General features: G+C 51.8%; 1 protein-coding gene across 1 annotated transcript; it reads left to right on the forward strand.

Moving 5' to 3' along the window:
• Positions 1 to 13195: 13195 nt before the first annotated feature.
• On the forward strand, positions 13196 to 20531 carry JPH4 (junctophilin 4). The gene is made up of 5 exons (XM_055536276.1): positions 13196 to 13574; positions 14316 to 15087; positions 18535 to 18653; positions 19004 to 19536; positions 20448 to 20531. The coding sequence occupies exons 1-5, from the start codon at positions 13196 to 13198 to the stop codon at positions 20529 to 20531; spliced, it is 1887 nt and encodes a 628-aa protein (XP_055392251.1).
• Positions 20532 to 22109: the final 1578 nt, after the last annotated feature.

Below are 22109 nucleotides of genomic sequence, written 5' to 3' on the forward strand. Positions count from 1 at the left end.
ATCTTACAAATCTTTTATCAGTTATAACTCAATAAAGCTGAAATGTTATATATATGAACATATAATGGGTTTTAATGAATAAGTTAAAATTTCTCAGTTTTAATTTCTATTACAGTAAATTTTGGGACTTCCCAGGTGGTGCCAGTGATAAAGAACATGCCTGCCTATGTAGGAGACACAAGAGATGTGGGTTCAACCCTTAGATCAGGAAGATTCCCCTGGAGAAGGGGATGGCAACCCACTCCAGTATTCTTGCCTGGAGAATCCCATTGACAGAGGAGCCTGGTGGGCTACAGTGCATGGGGTCGCAAAGAGTTGGACATGACTTAGAGACTAAACAACAACCTGCCTGAGACTTTCCAAGGCTACTTCCCATCAGCCTTCCTGCCCCCAGCCTCAGATCTGAGAAGCCCACTCCACAATCTACCGGGCAGAGCAGTAGCCCTGTGACAGTCCTGGGGTGGAGGGAAACCAGGGCAGAGAGTAGGCCCTTGACAGCTTCTCTCAGATTCCCACCACCCTGTTTCTGCCCCAAGGAAAATTTCTCAGAGGGCAGGCTCCCTACACAGCCACCAGTTCCTGCTATCCCGCCAAGGACGAAAAGCTCCCCGCTCCTCCCCTGGGAGACTCTACCCTCACTAACGGTCTATTAATCCCTATCTATATCCAAGGCCTCTCCAGTTGAGCACAGGTCAGGCTCCTGGAAATTATAGGTTGGTTTAAGGAGAAGATTGATAGCGTGTCCTCCAAGGCTGCATACCAAGGACGTTCCAGACAGAGCATTTGACCCCCATCCTCCTCTTTCCTGAGAATATATTCTCCCTGTCAGTCCTAAATATTGCCTCAACAAACTGTTGCCAAGTCATAAATTATTTTTCTCACTGACGTTCATCTCACAACATAATACACAGAACGTCCCAGGACTCTGCTCACATCCTGAGCTTCCTCCTGCCCTCCCAGCCTCTGCATCTCATCTCCCTCCTGGGTTTCCAGCTCCAGGCGTATTCATGAAGTTGGCCATTCCCTAAACCTCACGTGGTACACAAAAATTAATTCAAAATAGCACACAGATTTAAAAGTAAAACATAAAACTATAAAACTTAAAGAAGAAAACATACAGTAATCTTCCTTAGCCTGTTAATATGATAAATTACATTGACTGATGTTTGAACATTGAATGAGCTTTGCGTCTTGGTTGATTATGACGTATAATGGTTTTTGCTGCTGCTGCTGCTAAGTCACTTCAGTCATGTCTGACTCTGTGCGACCCCATAGACGGCAGCCCACCAGGCTCTCCCGTCCCTGGGATTCTCCAGGCAAGAACACTGGAGTGGGTTGCCATTTCCTTCTCCAATGCATGAAAGTGAAAAGTAAAAGTGAAGTTGCTCAGTCGTGTCCGACGCTTAGCGACCCCATGGACTGCAGCCTACCAGGCTCCTCCGTCCATGGGATTTTTCCAGGCAAGAGTGCTGGAGTGGGGTGTCATTGCCTTCTCCGATAATGGTTTTTAGGCATTGCTAAATTCTATTTGCTAAAATTTCATTAATATTTTTCTATTTGTGTATCTATATTCATGAGGGTTCTTTTTTCAATATTTATTTATTTATTTGGCTGTGCCAGGCTGTGGCACGTGGGATCTTGGCTCTCTGTTGTGGCATGTGGGATCTAGTTCCCTGACCTAGGATCAAACCCAGCTCCCCGCATTAGGAGCACAGAGTCTTAGCCAGGAAAGTCCCTCATGAGGGTAACTGGATTGTCGTTTTCTTTTTCTTTTTTCTTCCTATGTTCCATCTGGTTTCAGTATCAAGATAATCTCTTTATTAAAGAAGTTGGGAAGTTTTCTTTCCTTTTCCATTTTCTAGAAAAGATTATGTAAGACTGGTCAAATCTACTTAGCATACTTCAAAAGGAACAGGAGTTCTTCCTTTCTTTTTTCTTTCACAATGGCAATGATTACCTGGAGGAGGCAAACCACTCATCTACTCTGAGGTTCAACTATGACCTGTTTGTTTTTATATTTCTATAATACTAGTATAGCTTTTACTATGTGCCAGGGACTATTCCAAGTATTTTGTAAATATTAATTCTTTAACCCTCATATAACCATTTAAGGTAGATACCATAATCATTCCTACTTCACAGAAGAGAAAACTGAGGCACCAGATAAATACAGTAACTTGCACAAGGTCACACAGCCACTACAGGCATACCTCAGAGATACGGCAGGTTTGGTCTCAGAGGGGTGACAACTTTCCCAAAGACGCACAAAGTGTATGTACAGGCTCCAGCGCCCTCTCTGATAACTGTGCTGCTTGGGAAAGAGCTCCCTGCAGGATAGTCAGCGCCCACCTGCCCATGCAAAGGTCTGCCTGCCGACCAAAGAAGCGGGGTCTGAGGTAAAGCGAAGATGGTTACTGGAAAGTTAAATGTTGAGCGACTTCACCTCCCTTTTCAGGGGCCCCAGGCCTCCTGCCCTTCCCACCGTAAAGCCAGCACATCCCAAACTCATTTGATAATGGTTTTCAATAGCATGAAAGCATGCTAGAGAAGCCTCTCTCCCTCAACGGCTAGAGGCTTGAGCCAGCCTCTAGTGCCTCCTGCCTTCTTTGTCTCCCTCCCACCAGCATTTCCTCTCCTTTTTGCACCAAATTCCTGCATCAGAGTCTGGCATAAGGAACAGTCCCCAGCTCCCACTAAAGTTCCACAGCAGCCCTCACCCACCTCCCCTTCACTGGCTGCCTCCTCCTCTCCTGGGTGGCAATTTGACTGAAGTAGCTTGAGCTCTGACTTTTAGAACAAATCCAGATGACCAGGCTCTGGTAGAGCAGTGGGACCTGGGAAGGGACTGGTAGTCCCCGGGGCCGTGTGACAGCCTCTGGGCTCTTACTGCACCTTGTCAGGCTTTGCTTAACCCTGGAATGGAGCCCCGGGAGGCCTAGGGATGGGGTGAGGGAAAAACTACCGCAAACAACACGAGGGCGGAAACCCCAGGGCCACCCTAAGAACAGAGTCCCGTGTTCTGCTAGGAGAGCTGTCCAGAAGCCGGTGAAAGTGTGATGGACGGGGCTGTTCAAGGGGGAAGCTCACAGAGACAAAGGCCCAGAAATCAAATCTGAACTGAGGCAAAAGCCGAGGGCCTGGCGTGTCATTGGCCAAAATGAAAACTGGCAGACTCTCTCCTGAGTTGTTCAGGGCCCTCCTGGGGAGGGTTTGGGGCAAATCCTTCCCGTCCACAGCCTGACATCACCACTGTCACCGGTGTCTGAAGGCCAGAAATAGAAATGAGACACTTGGCCTTCTCATGTGCTTAATCTAATGCTTGATTTATTAAAGAGGAGACAGTGGCCTTTGGCGGTGGAAGCCTTACTAGGCATTGGAGCTGCTGGATGTGGCATGTGGGTCCTTATATTCATGTTGCTCCTCCATGATGCTTTCTGTCACACCACAAGGTCAGCCACTCCCTCACTCCCACCCTAGGACTTTGCTCTGGCAGGGGAGGGGCTGCTAAATACTAGGGCAATAAAAGCCTCCTGAGTCTCATTTTCCTGTACTTAGCACAGGGACACAGTGGTGGATAAAGTGAAGGGAAGCCCAGCTCCAAGGATGGGATTATGATCTTATATATATCCCCCAGGTGATGAATGTCCAGTCACTCTGAGCATATTCAGGGCAGCTCCTGCCCTTGCTTAAACAGCACTCACTCAAGCAGGGAGGGACCTGCAAGATTCCAGTGGGCAGAAGGACAGCACAAGAGTGGTCTGGAGCATGAAGTCACAATGACAGACCTAAAGATACAAAGGAATAATAGGCTCACCGCAACACCAGCCACCACAGGCCTTGAAGCCAGGTTAACAAATGGGAATCATCACTCCTCCCATCCATGGGACAGGAGCAGGAGTGCTCCCAGAACTGAGGGCAGAGGTGAGGGAGGAATCGAGCTGTTAGGCAGATATTCCCACAGGGTGACAAAGCCACAAGGAAAAAGAGCTGAGAAACTGGGACAGGTCTTTCCAGGTGGGGAGAAAGCTATGGATGTGATTGGGGTCATTAGGAGGAAGCTGACTGCCCTCCTCACCCAGTCCATCCCCCATCAAGGGCAGTGTTTGGGGGAATCTGCATGGAAAAGTCTACAAAAAGGCAATGTATGCAGTGGCTAGAAAAACAGGCTTCAGGGACTTTCCTGATGGTCCAGTAGCTGGGACTCGGTGCTTTTACTGTTGGGGCCAGGGTTCAATCCCCGGTAGGGAACTAGGATCCTGCAAGCCCCAAGGTGTGGCCATAACAGAAAACATTTGCAAACAAACAAACAAAAAACCCACAAGCTTTAGACACCAAAGAAACTGTTCTAAAGGTGGCTCAGTGGTAAAGAATCTGCCTGCCAGAGCAGGAGATGCAAGAGACTTGCGTTGGATCCTTGCATTGGGAAGAGCCCCTGGAGAAGGAAATGGCAAATCTCTGCAGTATTCACACCTAGGAAATCCCATGGACAGAGAAGCCTAGAGGGCTATAGTCCATGGGCTACAGACACTAAGCATGCATGCTTGCTTACTTGCTAGGCTTAGTAGCTATATGGCCTAGGGCAGTGATTCTCAAAGTGCCTTCCTTGGTCCAACACTGTTAGCCTTACCCGGGAACTTAGGAGAAATGCAGATTCTTGGGCCACATCCCAGCCTTCTGGATCACACTCTGGGGGTGAGATCCCACTCACTGTTTGATCAAGCACTCCCGCTGATTCTACTGCATGCCAGAGTTTGAGAATTGCTAACCTAGGACAGTTACCAATCCCTCTAAGGCACAGTTGTTCTCATTGGAAAAGTGAAGATAATAGTGCCTACTTCATAAGGTTACTGTGAGGATTAAATAAGATACTGCAAATACAGAACTTGGCCCAGAACTTGGTAAGCCTTCCGTGAATGTCAGTTATTAGTACTATCATCTCCCAGCTATTCTGCAAAACGAAGGGAACCCAGGGCTTAGTGTTGCCCTCTTCCTGGGCCACCTCGTCAGTGTCATTTTCAAGCATCCGGTGCTAACAGGAAGATACCTAGCACACCTCCCTCTCAGGGGGGTGTTCACTGTGTGCTGAGGGAAGGGAAGGGACTGGGAGGCCACCTGCTTCAGGTCCCAGCCAGGGAGCTCAGCTGTGTGTGGGCTTCCCTTTGTATGTCCCACACCAGGGGACCATGGACACACTGGCTGCTCCATCCTCACTGAAGGGTAAAAATCAACTTCTCCAAGCCTCACATCAGCCTGCACCACCACCACCTCTTCCAGAGTTAATAGAAAACTGTGACTCAAATAACGGATTAGATAGATAAATGTGCTGGTGCAGAGATGTTTTTAGTTGAAACATGAGGAGGGGAGGCTTTTCACAGTGTGAACGCCCTTGCTCTCCCACCTAACGCTAGTGCAAGGGCACATCCTGGTCTCTATGGTTACCAAGAGCAGCCTCGTCCAGGAGGACCAGAGGGTAAACAGCAGGAACTGAGTCCATGGTTGCCACAGCAGGAAGAAGGGATCCCACAAAGGCAAGGGAGGAAAGGGTGGGGCCATTTTCCACCAGCTCCAAGGGGCAGGATGAGAAGCCTCTTAACCTGAAAATGAATTTCACAGAGAAGGATATTTCCCTGCATTTATTCCTGGCACACCGTGTTTTGAACAGTTGTTCCCATTTTTCTTCGAAGATGTCACTTAAAATTTTTTTTTTCAATTTTTCTATTTTCATCAGAGAGAAAGAGTCAAGTAGATGTGAATCTGTCTTTAACACATGCTAATTCTCCGTTTAATAAGGAAATTCTGTGGGAAGTAGCAGTTGCAGCTGCAAGAGGTGAAATTCCACCCTGGAAAATAAGATGGGGGAGCACAACTGAGTCCAGAGTGAACATCAGAAACTGAGACACCTGAAGCAGAATGCCAAGTATTCACACACATGCGATGACTGTAGTTTAAGGTCTCCACCCGCTACCTCCTGCTGTTCGGGCAGTTGCCCAAAAGGAATGTGGGGAATGATTGGATTGGCTGTATCCTCAGGTTATCTTCATGTACAAATATAAACCCTTATTATGAGTTAAAACAGGATACTAGTGTGGGATTTAGGAAGGCACAGGGGTTTTTTTCCCCTTCATATCTGATATGCCGGATGACTCTGGCCTTGAATCTCAGCTTCTCCACGCCCCCAGCTCCTCCCTCTGCTGTAGGGCCAGCCTGCTCTGCTCTGAGAATCTCCAGGATCGGAATCCCACCTCCCATCCACACATGCACGGGGCTAGGACTCAGAGCAAGCTGTGATGAAACAGGGCACAGACCAGTGCTGTAGCAGAATGGAACCTGGCTGGTTTCTTTGCCTATTGGGCATCTTACCCTGCCACCTCCCATGGCTCAGAGGTACGGGCTCCAAGACCAACAACCTGGAAGATACCCAGGCCTTTCTTCCCCTGATCCTCTGATCCCCACACCAGTCATTTAAAGCATACAAACATGTGCTCCTCAGTGTGAGGCAGGGTACCTCAGTGTGCACCCAAATCTAAGTCAGCCCTAATGACAGCCTGTTATCGCCTCTCCTTCCCATCCCACGCCGGGAAAACTTAGGTTCTTTTTCTCAGCTCCACTGGATGATGTTGAAGGCACAATCCCACAGCATAACCCCCAGGACCACCTCTCTTTCCAACACCAAGCTGCTCCCTTCACAGCCACCATAGGAAGCAAATGAGCTTAGGAGGGATGAGGGGGTACCAGATGATGCTGGACTTTGCCAGGCATAGATCCCTTCAACAGAATCTGAAGTTCTTGTCTTCTCCCACAGGGGAAAAATGGATATCCAGGCCCCATTTGCCCATGTTCAGAGGATTCACTGTCCCTGAAGGCCCATCCTTGGGTCTTTTAGTCCATAGACTTTGGGTTAAAAATCCCTGCTCTGTAGAGAACCCAACCCCACAGAGAGTGTGGGAAAAGAAACAGAAATAAGGTCTTAAACACCCTTTCCCTTCTTGGCAAGCCAAAACCAGGAGCAGGGAGAGGCAGGAGGAGTGGCCACACAGGGAAAGACAGCATCCTGAACATTCTAGAATCATGATCTGATGAGCAGGGGAAGCTTTGTGTCCCAACAGCTGTGGCCAGACAGAGGTAATGCAGTGTCTGGACCCTGGCCATTCTTACCCTCTCTCCCACCATGGGGATCTCTGGCCCCATCCTGACCCCTGGTGGCTGCCAATGGGATGAGGCGAGAGAGCTTCCCAAGCTCCCCTCTGCCCCGTGGGGGTTGGAAGGGGAAGCAACATTGGAAGATGAACTTCCAAGCCTACAGGCCCCTGCTGGTGTCCCCAGGAGATATCAGCATGTTTCTCAGGGTGCTTCAGGGGGTTGACTCAACTACAGTGCCTTCTCAGTCTAAGCCTGGCAATCAAACAAATGTACATGAAAAAAAGCATTTTTCACCTGTCAAGTTGGCCAAAGGAGTGTGTGTGTGGGTGTGTGTGGGTGTGTGTGTGTGAGAGAGAGAGAGAGAGAAAGAGACTGAAAGAGGAAATAGACAAAACAGGCTCTATCTTGAAAGCAGGACTCCATGTTGGGCCAGACCATGGACTTTGAGCTATATGCCCAGTATCTATGGAAACAACACACAAACCAGAAAACCAGGCCCCAGGGCTCTTCCCTAGACTCTCCTTAGCCTAAAAGAATATGCTAATTATCTGTGTAACTGATTAGAATCATACATTCTATTATACTTATTGGAGTATGACCACAGGCCTATTGATAATTGCCCACTGTTAACTACCTAGGCTTAAGGCATATGAATCATGGTTAACTTTGATTGTATCTTTGTTCAGATTAGTTTCAGGGAATTTGGGGAGGTGGGTTTGGGCACATACACTTAGGGTATATAAGGTTTTCACAAAAACTGGCTGGGGTCCTTGGCTAAGAGGAGACTCTGCCTTGGGCCCGCCGGTGTAATAAACTGCACTCCACTATCTGCACTGTCTTTCTGAGTGAGTCTGTTTCCCGGAACACGTGGCTACAACATGACAAATACATGAAGGCAATAAGACCAGCATTCTCATGCACAACTGGTGAGAGTACAAATTTGTGCAACCTTTCTAGAAGTGATTCTAGCCAAATAAATCCAAAATCTTACCAAGTGTTTCTATCTTCTGGTCCAGTAATTCTGGGGAATTCAAGAAATCAACAGACTGAAATAACATGATGCCTGGGTTTTGAAATAAATAGAAAACAAGATTAGCCAAAAGTGGTAACTGTTGAAGTTGGGGGATGGGCATATAGGAGTTTTCTATTCTATTTTTTGTTTATCTTGGTATAGGCTTGAAATTTTCTGTGATAAAACTTTATATGTATTTTTGGCCACACCATGCAACTTGCAGAATCTTAGTTCCCAGACCAAGGATTGAACCCGGGCCACTGCAGTGAAAGCACCAAGTCCTAACCACTGGACTTCCAGGGAATTCTCAAAACATTTTTTAAGAAAAGCATCAGAAATGCAAGGATTTGTATAAAAGGTGTTAATCTGGGGGAATTGCCTGGTGGGCCAGTGGTTAGGAGTCTGCATTTTCAATGCCAACAGAGTGGGTTCAAACCTTGGTTAGGGAGCAAGAATCCCACAAGCCTTGTGGCATGGTCAAAAGAAAAAAAAATTGATGTTAATATTTAATAATAAAAACTATAAATAGCATAAATATGCTATGCTAGAATGGTTCAACAATTTATGTTGCATCCAAACAGTGAAATATTACACAGTCATTAAAAATTCAAGGATGTTTTAATGATATGAAAAATTGCTTACAGTGTAATGCAAAGCAAATAAGTTGGATACAAAATTGTTTATGCAGTATTTAAATAATTATGTTAAAATAAAAAATGCACAGAAGAGAAGACAGTATGAAAACATTAATACACTTGATTGCTAGTCATGCAATGACTATGGGTGATTTTTACTCTTGATACTGTGCTTTTGTATTTCTACATGTTTAACTTTAATAGGCCCCCAAAATTGCATTTGTTAAAATAATACTCTCTTGAGAGTCTGACAGATATTCAACTCCAGCTGCTGCCATATATTAGCTGTGCAACACTGAGCTAACCTCTGGGTCTCAGATTCCTCACCTATAAAACTGGCATAATGCCACCTATTTTTCAAGCCCCATTTACTGGGCATTTACTATGTACAAGGCACTAGACCAAGTGGTTTTGCCTCTCTGTATAATCACACGTGCTACTCATACATGATCATTTCAGTCTTCACAATAAGCTGAAGTGTAGGTTAGGGTGTTCCCATTTTAGAAATACACAAACTGCAGCTCGGAAAAGTTAGGGACTGTGCTCAGCTTTACCCAGCTAGCCGGCAGTAGAGTCAGGGTTCAGACGGAGGCCTGTCCGTCTTTGCCAGCCCAGTTCTTGGCCTCCTGTCTGGGCTGCTCAAAGTTACAGTTTTGTCATGAGGATTGAATGAAGTAACACAGGTGGAAGACCACCCACAGTGGGGCTCCAAGTCCAGAGCTGCTTCAATTTGTATTGGTTCCCTTTTCTACGACCCTCCAGGCCTTAGTAAATTGTGACAGAACAAACCATTGCAACCTCCAAAGGAAAAAAAAGGCATCTTGACCCTAAAAGAAGGGTTATAGGATCTGTAGAGACAGACCAGGGAGGGGCTGGAAAACTGCCTTTCAGGGCAATATGAGGGGCTACGACTGTGTGTGCCCCGCAGTTTCCAGGGTAGTCCTGCCAGGGACTTCATCAGACGATACCTTGATTTGCAGCTTAGAATTCAGTACTGAGTCACCCTGCCAATAAGCATTGCTCCCCACTTTTCACTTACCCTGCCACCATTCCTCCCTAAAACACAGGGCACAAGTATCCCCAGACCCATAGTTTTGTTTTTCTCTTCTTGTTTCCTACCCCACTTTTTTTTTTTTGGAGAAAAGGGGGATCTTAGGGTCTGAATAGTACTGTGTGCTGTGTGGAGAAGGAAGGCCTTAATATCTAGGGGTGAGTGATGCAATGCAGTTGAGCCTATTTCACAACTCCCTTCTGGATTCATCTTCAATGCTCTTTCCCTAGGGAGCCAGCGAAAGTTAGGCTAGTCTCTATTTCTACCCCTAGTTCATGGTAACATGAACTACTCTAGAATTGCTTGTTAGTTGTCTGTCTTCTCTACTAGATAAGCTTCATGAGGGCAGGCACCACACTGTTCACCACTGGATCTGTCTCCCCTGCAACATGCCTGATACATTGTAAACTATGTACATGTCTCTCCATTCAGCAAGAAAGAAAGGGAGAGAGAGGGGAAGGGAGGACCTCTCCATCGGCAGCCTTGTCCCAAGTAGACCCACAGTTGCCCCATTCCGTGCTAAGCTCTTAGATGTGGTCCCAACCCTGAAGGCTTAACATGTTTCTCCAACCTCATATCCACCTTTAGAAAAACAACATGCAAGAGAAATTTCCTTTTATTCCAAACTTCATGCTCTTTTACCTCAGTACTCAAAATGGATCTCCTGAGTTTAAGGGCAGATTCCAAGTACAAGGGATTCCTGGGAGGAATTATTCCTGGGAGGCTCAAAAGGCATCTCAAGTCTGTCCTAATCCTAGTTCTGCCACCTCTGCTGTGTGACCTTGGGTAAGTGATCTCCCCTCAAACCCTGGCTGGGCCTTGTTCTCTTCTCTGTAAAATGATAGGGTAGACCAGAACTTGTATGAAAATGAAAGCACTTGAGAGAATTCCCTGGCAGTCCAGTAGTTAGGACTCAGCGCTCTTGCTGCTGGGGCCCTGGGTTCAATCCCTGGTCCAGGATCTAAGATCCTGAAAGCAGCCAAAAAAAAAAAAAAAGAAGAAAAGCATTCATTTGCAGTTGACTCTCTACCCTGTTGTGGGTAACTGGACAGCTTTCTCCTTCCTAATGCTTAGGGGCAGGGTAGATTCAGTGTCTGAGTAAACTGAGGAGAGGAAAGATGTGCCTACTTCTGTCTGTAAACTGGAAGACCCAGGCTGTGTGGCCCCTCTGGTCAGGGAGCCTCAGGGAGCAGTGGAAGGCTGAAGGGGACCTTGCCACAATAAAGCACCCCCCAAAAAAACACGTCATTGCCTCTAGGTTTGCAAAAGAGAAGACTCCAAACACCCAGGTTCTTCGTGGCACCACCCAAGCAAGACCCCTGTTCCCTATTTAAAAACAATGCACCCCCTCATGCCTGCCCTTCCCCTCCCTGGGAAGAACCCAGGGAGAAACAGTTGGAGGGGGTGGAGAATTGTGCAGCCAGGCCTCCTGGCAGGGCCCCATTTCAAGCTCGCTCAGAAAGCGCAGGTGCAGAGCCTCTCGGTCCACTGCAGCGGTTTCTTAGGGAGGACAGTGGACTTGGTGGACACAGGCGTCCAGGCCCAAAGGCTTCCTGACTTCAGTCCAAGCAGCTGGCAGGTTCATCCTTCTCTCCAGGGCCCCACAAACACCACTTCCGGCCCTCCAGCCCCTGCTTGGGCTCCTCCTGCCTAGATGTCTCCCCAGGCTCGCCCTTCCCGTGCAGAGCTTTCTCCTTCTCTCACAACCCTTATTTCACTCTCTCAGTCTCCATATCTATTTCTTCTCCCTCCTTCTCCTCCTCCCCTGCCTCTCTTCTGCTTGCCATCCCTCACCAGCCCCGGAATGGGTCTCCCTCCCCTTCTCCCTCTCCGACAGAATCTCCCCCCGCCTTAGCTCTCATCCCTGCACCTCTTTCTTTGTATTCTTCTCGCCCTCTCCCGGCCCCGCCAGCATCTCTCCTCCCCCGGCTGGCTTCGGCCTCCCCCAGCCTCCCCATCTTCAGCTCAGTCTCCTCCCCCTGGCTCCTCTCCCCTCCCCTCAGCCTCACCCCACTCCCAGCCTGCACCCCAAGGTTTCTTTTCACCCTGTGGGGCTCGGTGCCTCTCTTCGTCCACTCTACTGGCCTCCTCCCTCAGCGCAGGTAGAGCAGGCACCCATCCTTTCCTGCCCCGCCCCCAACGCTAACACCGCCGCTGCCTCTTCAGCCCGGTCTCCTCCTCTCCCCACCCTCTCCTCTCTTCTCTCTGCCGCTTTAAATCTGCCTGGCCCAGCCTCCCCCGCGATGCTGGGAGGGAGCAAACATTGATTTGTGCTGGGATGGAATCAGAATTTTGATTTTTTCCCCCCTCTCCCAACCATAAGAAGAAAATAATAAAAACACCCCCTCTTGATAGCCCCCTCTTTCTTCCCATCCAGCTCCCAGCTCCTCTTCCTTATCTCCATCCAAGGCAGATTTTTTTTCCCCTACACTGTTCTCATCTCCCCCTACCCCTGCCACTACCTCGCGCCCCCTCCCTCCACCGCCTGCTCCTCCAGCTGGGGAGAGAGGGGACTCTCTCCTGCGGCTCCCCCACCTTGGCTCTTTGGGTTGGAGCAGTCTCTCCGGAAGGGGAGGGGGCTTGGCTTGTCTGGGCGAGGTGGGAGTGGAGGTCTCCGGTCATGGATGCTGTGCCTGGGAGGCAGCCTGAGCCCCAGCCCACATGGTGAGTAACCTGCCTCCTCCCTTCTGCCTGTCTACCATCCCTACCCTTGCCTTTCCCCTGCAGAGCCTCCCCCAGCCCCATCCTCTCCCCCACCAAACCCTCTATCCACCTTGCTCCGATCTCCCCCGTACATTTTCAACCACCCCCTACCCTTGCCACGGAAGCCAAAGAACCGGGGCAGAGAGGTCCTGACAGCAGGCAGGGAAGCGGGTGGCCTACGATTCTGCCCAGCCCCCGTCTTAGGACCCCCGCCTACTGCCATCCACACTCGATACTTTGGGGTCCAGGTTGGAAAAGTGGGACTCCCGCTAGGGGTGAGGACCCCAAACCCTGGGAGCGGCCCTTTATAAGAAAAGAGGGGTGGGGGAGCGCTGTGCCTCCAAAGCTTAGGAGCTGCTGGAAGATGCTGCCGAAGGGTGGGGGGTTGGGGGGCGGTGCTGGTGCCCCGGAGCCACTGGGCCAGGGAGCGGCGGGCAAAGAGGAGGGGCCTCCCTCGCCACTTCCCCCCTCTTTCTCCGCAGCCACTCAGGATGAGGGTCCGGCCCTGCCAGCCCGCGCTGGGGCCCCCCCGCCCGGCCCCGGTCTAACTGCCCCCGCCCCCAGGCCTCGCCCGGCTCCCAGGCCCCCAGCCGGCTTCTCCAGCCCCAGGATGCGCTGAGCCACCGGGGGGCTGAGGCCGCGCCAACTACATGCATGTCCCCCGGGGGCAAGTTCGACTTTGACGACGGGGGCTGCTACGTGGGGGGCTGGGAGGCGGGGCGGGCACATGGCTACGGCGTGTGCACGGGGCCCGGCGCCCAGGGCGAATACAGCGGCTGCTGGGCGCACGGCTTCGAGTCACTGGGCGTCTTCACGGGGCCCGGCGGACACAGCTACCAGGGCCACTGGCAGCAGGGCAAGCGCGAAGGGCTGGGCGTGGAGCGCAAGAGCCGCTGGACGTACCGCGGCGAGTGGCTGGGCGGGCTGAAGGGGCGCAGCGGCGTGTGGGAGAGCGTGTCCGGCCTGCGCTACGCCGGGCTCTGGAAGGACGGCTTCCAGGACGGCTACGGCACCGAGACCTACTCCGACGGAGGTGCGGGGCCCTGCCCACTGTCTGTCTGCTCGTCCGCGTGCGCCTCCCCGCTGGCCTGCCCCGCTTATGCTTTCCCCAGCCAGACGCCCCTGTGCTCCACTGTCGTCCTACACTCCTTCCCCATCGATAAGCGCCCCTGCGCCCATCTTTCTGCCCTCTCCCCCCATCATCACACACGCCTCATTTGCCTGTTCCCTGCCTGTTTTTTCCTCTCCCCCATCTGCCTGCCCTCTCCCCTTCCTTGTATGCCTGACCCTCACATCCCGCCTCTCTGACCCTCACCACCCCGTCTGCCAGTCCCCCCCCCACTCCCCCCTCCACCTGCCTGACCCTAACGCCTCTGCTCTGCCTGTCCCTTCACATCTCCTCGGCCAGCTTGCCCTGAGAGTTCTCTTTGCCTGCCATGTGTCATCTATACAGCCCGTCGCCCTGCCCCTCACGCCCTCTGGACTGCCTGTCCTTCACACACCCCAGCCTGCCTGTCCCTTCCCCTTTCCCCTGTCTACTCGCACGCCCCTAATCCATGCATCTCCTGCTACCTGCAGAGTCTTCACTCGGCTCTTCCACACCTTGCGACCCAACCTGGCCAGTCTCCAGTTCCTAGTGCCCCTCCCCGACCTCCACGGCAACTGCCCCCACCTCTCCCACCCGACTCTGAGGCTTCCAGGGGCGCATGGGGCTGGGGGTGCAAGGAACGGCAGGTCCTGACTCTTTCTCCCGCTCCTACCCCGCCCCCCGCAGGCACCTACCAAGGCCAGTGGCAGGCGGGGAAGCGCCACGGCTACGGGGTGCGCCAGAGTGTGCCCTACCATCAGGCGGCGCTGCTGCGCTCGCCCCGCCGCACCTCCCTGGACTCCGGCCACAGTGACCCCCCGACGCCGCCCCCGCCCCTGCCCCTGCCCGGCGACGAAGGAGGCAGCCCGGCCTCTGGCTCCCGGGGAGGCTTCGTGCTGGCCGGGCCCGGGGACGGTGACGGCGCGTCCTCCCGAAAGCGCACCCCCGCGGCCGGCGGGTTCTTCCGCCGCTCGCTACTGCTCAGCGGGCTCCGGGCGGGCGGGCGCCGAAGCTCCTTGGGCAGCAAGCGGGGCTCCCTGCGCAGCGAGGTGAGCAGCGAGGTGGGCAGCACGGGACCCCCGGGCTCCGAGGCCAGCGGGCCCCCGGCCCCAGCGCCGCCCGCCCTCATCGAGGGCTCGGCCACTGAGGTGTATGCGGGCGAATGGCGCGCCGACCGGCGCAGCGGCTACGGCGTGAGCCAGCGCTCCAACGGGCTACGCTACGAGGGCGAGTGGCTGGGCAACCGGCGGCACGGCTACGGGCGCACCACCCGCCCCGACGGGTCCCGCGAGGAGGGCAAGTACAAGCGCAACCGGCTAGTGCACGGGGGGCGCGTGCGCAGCCTCCTCCCTCTGGCCCTTCGCCGGGGCAAAGTCAAGGAGAAGGTGGACAGGGCGGTCGAGGGTGCTCGTCGAGCCGTGAGCGCTGCCCGCCAGCGCCAGGAGATCGCCGCTGCCAGGTGGGCACCCAGTGCAGAGCCCGAAGCTAGGTTAAGGGGAGAATGTACGCCGTGGATACGGAAGGGTGGGGCGGGGAGGCGTTGCTTAAAGGGGGACCAAGACCCAAGGCCTAGGACCTGGCAGTTGTAGCCCTGGGAATTTGTTGTGTTTATATCTGAGGCTACAGGTGGACTTAGGTGTAACTGTGGGTGGCTGGGTATTTGAGGGAAGCCCTGTTAGACTATAAGTGTGTCTCAGTGTCTTTTGTAGGGAGTGTGTCATTGTTGTGTGTGGGAGTAGCAATGAGCGCTGCCTTGTGCCGGCCCAGGAAACCTCTTGGAACTCAGACATGTTCCTAGTCTTCCTCGTCTTGTAGCTGATCCAGCCTCCAGGACTCTGCTGCTGGGAGCAACAGCCCCGGGCAGAGAGACAAGAGGTGTACATTCCTAACTACATCCAAGCCAGCCCACAGTCTGATAACATTTCAGCCTTAGGCCTGGGGAAGGTCTAGTTTGTACAACTGATCTGGAAAGTGAAAGTCGCTCAGTTGTGTCCGACTCTTTGTGAACCCATGACTATACAGTCTGTGGAATTCTCCAGGCCAGAATACTGGAGTGTGTAGTCTTTCCCTTCTCCAGGGGATCTTCCCAACCCAGGGATTGAACCCAAGTCTCCCACATTGCTGGCGGATTCTTTACCAGCTGAGCCACAAGGGAAGCCCAAGAATATTGGAGTGGGTAGCTTATCCCGTCTCCAGCGCATCTTCCCGACCCAGGAATCGAAACAGGGTCTCCTGCATTGCAGGCGGATTCTTTACCAACTGAGTTATCACGCAAGCCCACAGCTGATCTACCCACCTGAAAAAATAGTCCCTCTCAGCTCAGACTCCTCGAACTCCCTTAACCCAACTGATAAAGGTTGGAGGGAAGCAGACTTGCCTGTAAATGAAATTTTCTTTCTGTAAATCAGATTACATTTCATGCATCAGGAACCTCATTATCTCAAGCAGTGCAGTCCATTAGGAATATAATGTAAGCCTAATACATAATTTTGAATCTTCTAGTAGCCATGTGAAAAAAATGGGAAGAAAAAGATGAAATGAATTTAAATAATATATCTTATTTAAACCAATGTATCCAAAATATTATCATTTCAACCTAAAATAAGTATGAAATAATTAAGGAGAGATTTTTATATCACCCCCTCTTTTTTTTTCCTAAATCTTTGAAATCTGATATATATTTTGCACTTAGAGTACAACATTCAATTTGGACTAGCCTCATTTTAAGTGCTTAATTTTAAGTGCTTAATGGCTTGTGACTGAAGAAAGCCAAAAATCTATTTGTAATGAGTTCATAAGATCCTAATTATACAATTTACACATAGGAATTTTTAGATATTGTTTTTTCTTGAAAGGGGAGGGCATAGTTGAAGGATCTTGTTTGAAATTTGAGAGGGTTTCAGAGTATGAAAGTCAAGATATGTCCAAATATGCTTGGGTGTAAAGTGTGTGTGTGTGTGTGTGTGAATAGGTCATATTCAGAGTAGAGGCCTGAACCAGAGAATGTCTATGTGTGGATATATGTAAGTTTCTGGATGGTTAGAGTCCAGGGCCTTGAGCCAGGGAAGGGGGAGGGCAGAGCACCAGGGAGCACTTTAGGCTGGATAGGGAGTGGGCATGTGCAGGAAAAACTGGTCTCAGTAGCCAGAAAGATCAGGCAGTAGGAGGAAGCTGGTTGATCTCCCCAGCAACAGGCCTGGCAAACTTGATTGGCTGCTGGTTGCCATGGAAACAGCAGAGCCTCAGCAGCAGGTGCACATAGACTACATCATTCAGGTAGCCTGAGCCTGGCCTGACTCCTGAACACAGACTGGGTCTAGTGGCTAGGTTCTGACCAACCATACCCTCCGAAGTGAAAAGCACAGACCCTTGTCAATGTTGCAGTTTCCTGGCCGCCAACAGAACACAATGCAACCCCAAACTGTGATCCTAATCCGCTGTCTTAAACTCTGAGACCAGCTCAGTTTCAGACCAGGGCTAAGCATATAGATCCTGAAAGCTGTAAGACAGAAGAACAGGGGTATCTGAGATCCCTCCAAGCAGGTTCTAACAGTCCTTGACTGACCAGGTCTGAGGGGAGGAAGCTAACCATATCTCCCACGGTATATAAAAAGGAAGTAGACCTAAGATGATAGGGGACACCATGATCCTCTCCATACCCTGATACCCAGACCACTTTCCTAGGCCAGATAAAACAAGCCCAGGGCCCGAGGAAGTCACAGGTCTTGATACATTCAAGCCCATGGCAAGTATATCTGATTACGTTTACCTCTGGTCCTTCAGTCAAGATTACCTCTGCCTCTGATCCTACACCCCATCTTCAATCAAGATTACAGAACTAATGCATTAATGAATAAGGCATCTATGAATAACAGCAGAGGGTAAAAGGGAGGGGAAAATTGAGGAAACATCTGACATCAGATGGAAAACTGAGAAATAACAAAGAGGAAGGGATTGATAATGCTTCAAAGTTACCTGTTACTGAGGAGCAGAGCTGGGCTTCCCTGGTGGCTCAGATAGTAAAGAATCTGCCTGCAGTGCAGGAGACCTGGGTTCGATCCCTGGGTTGGGAAGACTCCCAGGAGGAGGAAATGGCTACCCAACCCAGTATTCTTGCTTGGGAAATCCCATGGACAGAAGAGCCTGGCGGGCCACAGTCCATGGGGTCACACAGAGTTGGACACGACGGAACAACTAACACACAAGGAGCAGGGCAGTGTTGAAGGCTGGTTGTGGAAGGGAGATTAAGCGCTCACCCAGAAGGTATGATCACAATGGTGAGAAAGCATGCATGTTAGCAGGGAGAGGGCATAGGTAGTGGCAGGAAGGGGAGACCCACCCAGTTCCAGAGCTCAGAAAGGAGGAGATGGGGTGAGGGGCAGTGACAGTGATCAGGGGCAGGAGAGAAGGATGTGATAACAGAAGTAGCTGAAGAAAAGATTTTAAATTCTCATAACACAGGAGGTATCAACACAGCAAAGTGGCATAGCTTCTGAGCACCAAGCAGGTGAGCTGCAGAGAGGTGCTAAGAGAGTGAGGCCTCATTTGTCATTGGGAGGGAGCAGGACAGGAATGGAATTACAGGGCTGCAGGCAGCAGGGAGGGCCTGGCCCCTGCAGCTGGAGGAAGGGAAGTGTTACTATTGGGTGAAATGGTTGGAGGGGTGTGAGAAGAATGGGAAGGTGTGATGACAGCAAACTCAGCCCAGGTATTGGAGAGGAAAGCGAAGGCCAGCTGCCCTGCCAGGCCGTGGAAGGGGAGCAGCTGGCAGAGTGTGAGCCAGCTTGAGGCCGCCAGAGGTGATCTCAGATCTGGGGGCTGTGACATGGGGGGTGGTGGGTTGGGAGGGAGATGGGTCAAGGGACTGGAGTAGGTCTATTAAGACCCTGTCCCTGGAACCCGACAGGGCAGCAGACGCCCTTCTCAAGGCAGTGGCAGCCAGCAGCGTTGCCGAGAAGGCTGTGGAGGCAGCTCGAATGGCCAAACTGATAGCCCAAGATCTGCAGCCAATGTTGGAAGCCCCAGGTAAGGTGTGGGTAGCCTGAGGCGGGGTAGGGGGTTGGCTTCCTGGGAGCTGGAGGGACCTGGGCTTGGAAAAGGGGACAGTGAATCCCTGCAGGGGACTGGGGATGGGAAAAGCCAGGGTATGAGAGTCTAAGGGGACAGAGGGTGGGGACCAAGCCCAGTTGTTTGAGAACTAAAGTAGGCATTTGAAAAATAGAGTAATAAGGACTGGGGGTTGGAACCTGGCATTGAGAAGCTGTAAAGTTGGGGTACCAGAGTCCTGGGGGGTGACCAGACAGAGAGATAAAATTGTAGCTTTGGTAGCCCAAGGCTAGTTCAGCACGTCTGATTCATAGCTGTCCCTACCCCAGGCCGCAGACCCAGACAGGACTCTGAAGGTTCCGACACCGAGCCCCTGGATGAGGACAGCCCTGGGGTATACGAGAATGGACTGACCCCCTCAGAGGGCTCCCCTGAACTGCCCAGCAGTCCTGCCTCCTCCCACCAACCCTGGAGACCCCCTACCTGCCGGAGCCCACTGCCTTCTGGAGGGGACCGGGGTCCCTTCTCCAGCCCCAAAGCTTGGCCTGAGGAGTGGGGGGGCCCGGATGAGCAGGCAGAGGAACTAGCTGGCTATGAGGCTGAGGATGAGGCTGGGATGCAAGGGCCAGAGCCCAGAGATGGCTCCCCACTCCTTGGAGGCTGCAGCGACAGTTCTGGAAGTCTTCGAGAGGAGGAGGGGGAGGATGAAGAGCCCTTTCCCCAGCTGAGCACCCCAGGGGGCTCGGAGCCAGAGCCTGCAGCTTTGCCAGTCCTGAGGGGCCTGTCCTCAAGGGGTCCTGAAGCCGGGTGCCTGGTGGAAGAGGCTGAGGAGGCTGCTGCAACGGAGAGGCCCGCCCAGCCGGTAAGAAACTCTCCCCCCACCAACCTTGTGCCTTCTGAGTCTCCCATCCTTTCTGGCCCTGCTACCCCTCAAAGTTTGGCCTATCATCACTTCCAGGCCTCTCTCTGACCCCCTGTGGGGATTTGATTTGCACTTAGCTTTCTTTTTGCCTACCCAGTCTTGGACTATATCCTGCCTCAAAAAAAATAGAAATAGAGAATTTTCAAGCTGGGAGGAACCTCCAAGACCTTCACATTCCAACTCCTTCACTTGACACATGGAGAAACTGAGGCCCAGAGCAGTTACAGTAACTCACCAAGGTTACAAATGAATAATTATCAGTAGAGCCAGAACATCTTCCCGTGCTCTCCTTTCATATCATTTCCACCCCCACCCCCACCTCCACACTTTCTCTCTTTGGTGCCCAGGAATAAAAAAGGAAAAGCTTGTTCCCTCCCTACCCTGACTCTCCCTCCCTCTCCAGGGAAGAAGGGAAATAGGGAAGAAGGCAGAAAACTGGGAGGGTGGAGTTTCCCTAGAACCCTCTACTCTGATTGGACTCCAGGCCTTCTCCTGTTTCCTAGCAACCACATCCTCACCCCTTCATCCCTCTCTGCTTCACTGCAGTAAAGGCGCCTGCTGCCAACGTCTGCTTCTAAGGCCAGGCACCTTCTGCCTGGGCCACGTGCTGCAGGGAGGGGAGAGGAGCGGGGGATGGGCTCACTTGAGGGAGCCAGAGGGAAGGCAGGGCTCTGCCTGGGAGTAGAGGGCTGTTTTGCAATCCAAAGCCAAAGTTGGAGATATCCCTGCTCTCCTCTGAGGAAGGGTGTCTGGGACCCTTCTGCTTTGCCACCTCAGCCAGGGCAGGAGGTGGGACTCGTAGCTGCACCTGGTCCTCAGGCACTGAGACTGCCTTTTCCCCATCTCTCTAGGGAGCTGCCAACCCGCTGGTGGTGGGAGCCGTGGCCCTCCTGGACCTCAGCCTGGCATTCCTGTTCTCCCAGCTCCTCACCTGAGGCACCTGCCTGGCCTAGTTCCGGCTTTGGGCGCTGCCTCTTCACTCCTCTGACCTGCCTTTTTTCTCTTTTCTTCCCCCTGGTTGTTTTTTTCTTCTGTCTTTCTTTCTCTTCTCCCTTCTCTTTCTTTTCTGTCCCTCTCTGGTTTTATCTCTTGCTTTTTCTTTCCCTCTCTCCTTTTAAATTCTCTCATTCCCTCTCGCTCTGTCTCTGTCTTTCCTGCTCCCTTCCCTACCCAACCCTTCTCTCTCTAGATTGTTTACATACGAAGGGCTTTTCTCGCTCAGAGTCTCTTCTCTGAGACACACAATTCTAAGTCAGACCATTGCCCCCACACCCTCCCTGCCTTTTCTTTAGACCTGAACTTGGATGAGGGTGGGGGTTTGGTGTCCTGAGGAGTCTCCTGGAAGCTGAGTGGAAAGGAAGGAACATGGGGAAGGGGTACACTTGATACTGGAGAAGACCGTCGACTGGGCAAGGCGCTGGCCGTGCTGCTAGGACTCCCCGACCCAAGGAGCCTGGTGTCCCTCTGAGGCCTAGTGACAAATCTGGAAGGGGTGCAGCCTCCCTCTCTGACCTCGGAGGAGCCTATCTCACCTCCAAGCACTGAGCTAGGTTCTTACCAAACTCCATCCTTCCCTGAAGGAGATAAGGGAAATGAAAAGTAGAACAGCTCCCCAGCATCTTCTCCCTCTTTCTTTCCCCAACAGCCAGCCCCTCACCCAACCCCCTTGGGTGGCATGCCATGTCAAGAGCAATGTGTAAAGGAAAGATAATGTCCCATGCGGCCAAGCCCACCTGCTGACCTCTCCCACCTTTCTCTCTCCCCCTAAAAGTTTATTTGGTTGGTCTGGACTCACGTGTGGCCTTTGATTAAATTCCTAAGGGACCTGAAGAAGACATTTCTACTGCAGAGGGTTAGGGGCACCTGAGCAAGGACCCCACTCCCCAACTCTGGCAGTAGTGGCAGGGGAGGCAGTTCTGGAAAAGGAACCACACAAGAAAATAGGAACTCACAGGGCAGGAGAAGCTGGTCAGTAGTCTCTAAGTGGGTTAGATCCCTTCCCCCATCATATCAGAATCTTGTGAAATGGAAAAAAACAGGAAGGAGGGGATCGAAGGAAGCCAATCTCTCACACACTTGCCAGGCAGAGCAGAGAGGTGAGAGCCAAACCCAGGTGAGAGGTGGGTAGAGAGCTCTGTTGGAGGTTGTGGCTGATCCCTGGTACTAGCTTTTCCCCTGGGGACAGGAAGCCCTAGGAAGAGGGGGCTTGAGGGTCCCCAGGGGATCTTTCCTCCCTCCCCTGCATGAGGCAGAGGCAAGCTGCCTGCCAACCCCCTCCCTCAAGGAATGGCCTTGCCTGGGAATGCCCACCACACACAAACTCTTCTTTTTTTTCTAGTCAAACTCTGTTTACTCCTTGGCCTGCCTCCCTCCTTCCTCCCCTCTCAACCTTTACTTCTGATTTCTATTTCATGGAATTTGGGATTGACGTTAAACTACAGCAGTGCCGCCAACACCAAGTCTTGCAGGAAAAAAAAAAAAAGAAATTTAACAAAAAAAATATATTAATAAAA

Source organism: Bubalus kerabau, chromosome 10 (assembly GCF_029407905.1).
Source record: "Bubalus kerabau isolate K-KA32 ecotype Philippines breed swamp buffalo chromosome 10, PCC_UOA_SB_1v2, whole genome shotgun sequence".
NCBI lineage: Eukaryota > Metazoa > Chordata > Mammalia > Artiodactyla > Bovidae > Bubalus > Bubalus kerabau.

Bases quoted from the DNA above. Each gene is read 5' to 3' on its own strand.
- JPH4 (XM_055536276.1), top strand. From the start codon at position 13,196: ATGTCCCCCGGGGGCAAGTTCGACTTTGACGACGGGGGCTGCTACGTG. The intron at 13,575-14,315 runs GTGCGGGGCCCT...CGCCCCCCGCAG, and splicing joins CGAGACCTACTCCGACGGAG to GCACCTACCAAGGCCAGTGG. The intron at 18,654-19,003 runs GTAAGGTGTGGG...TCCCTACCCCAG, and splicing joins GCCAATGTTGGAAGCCCCAG to GCCGCAGACCCAGACAGGAC.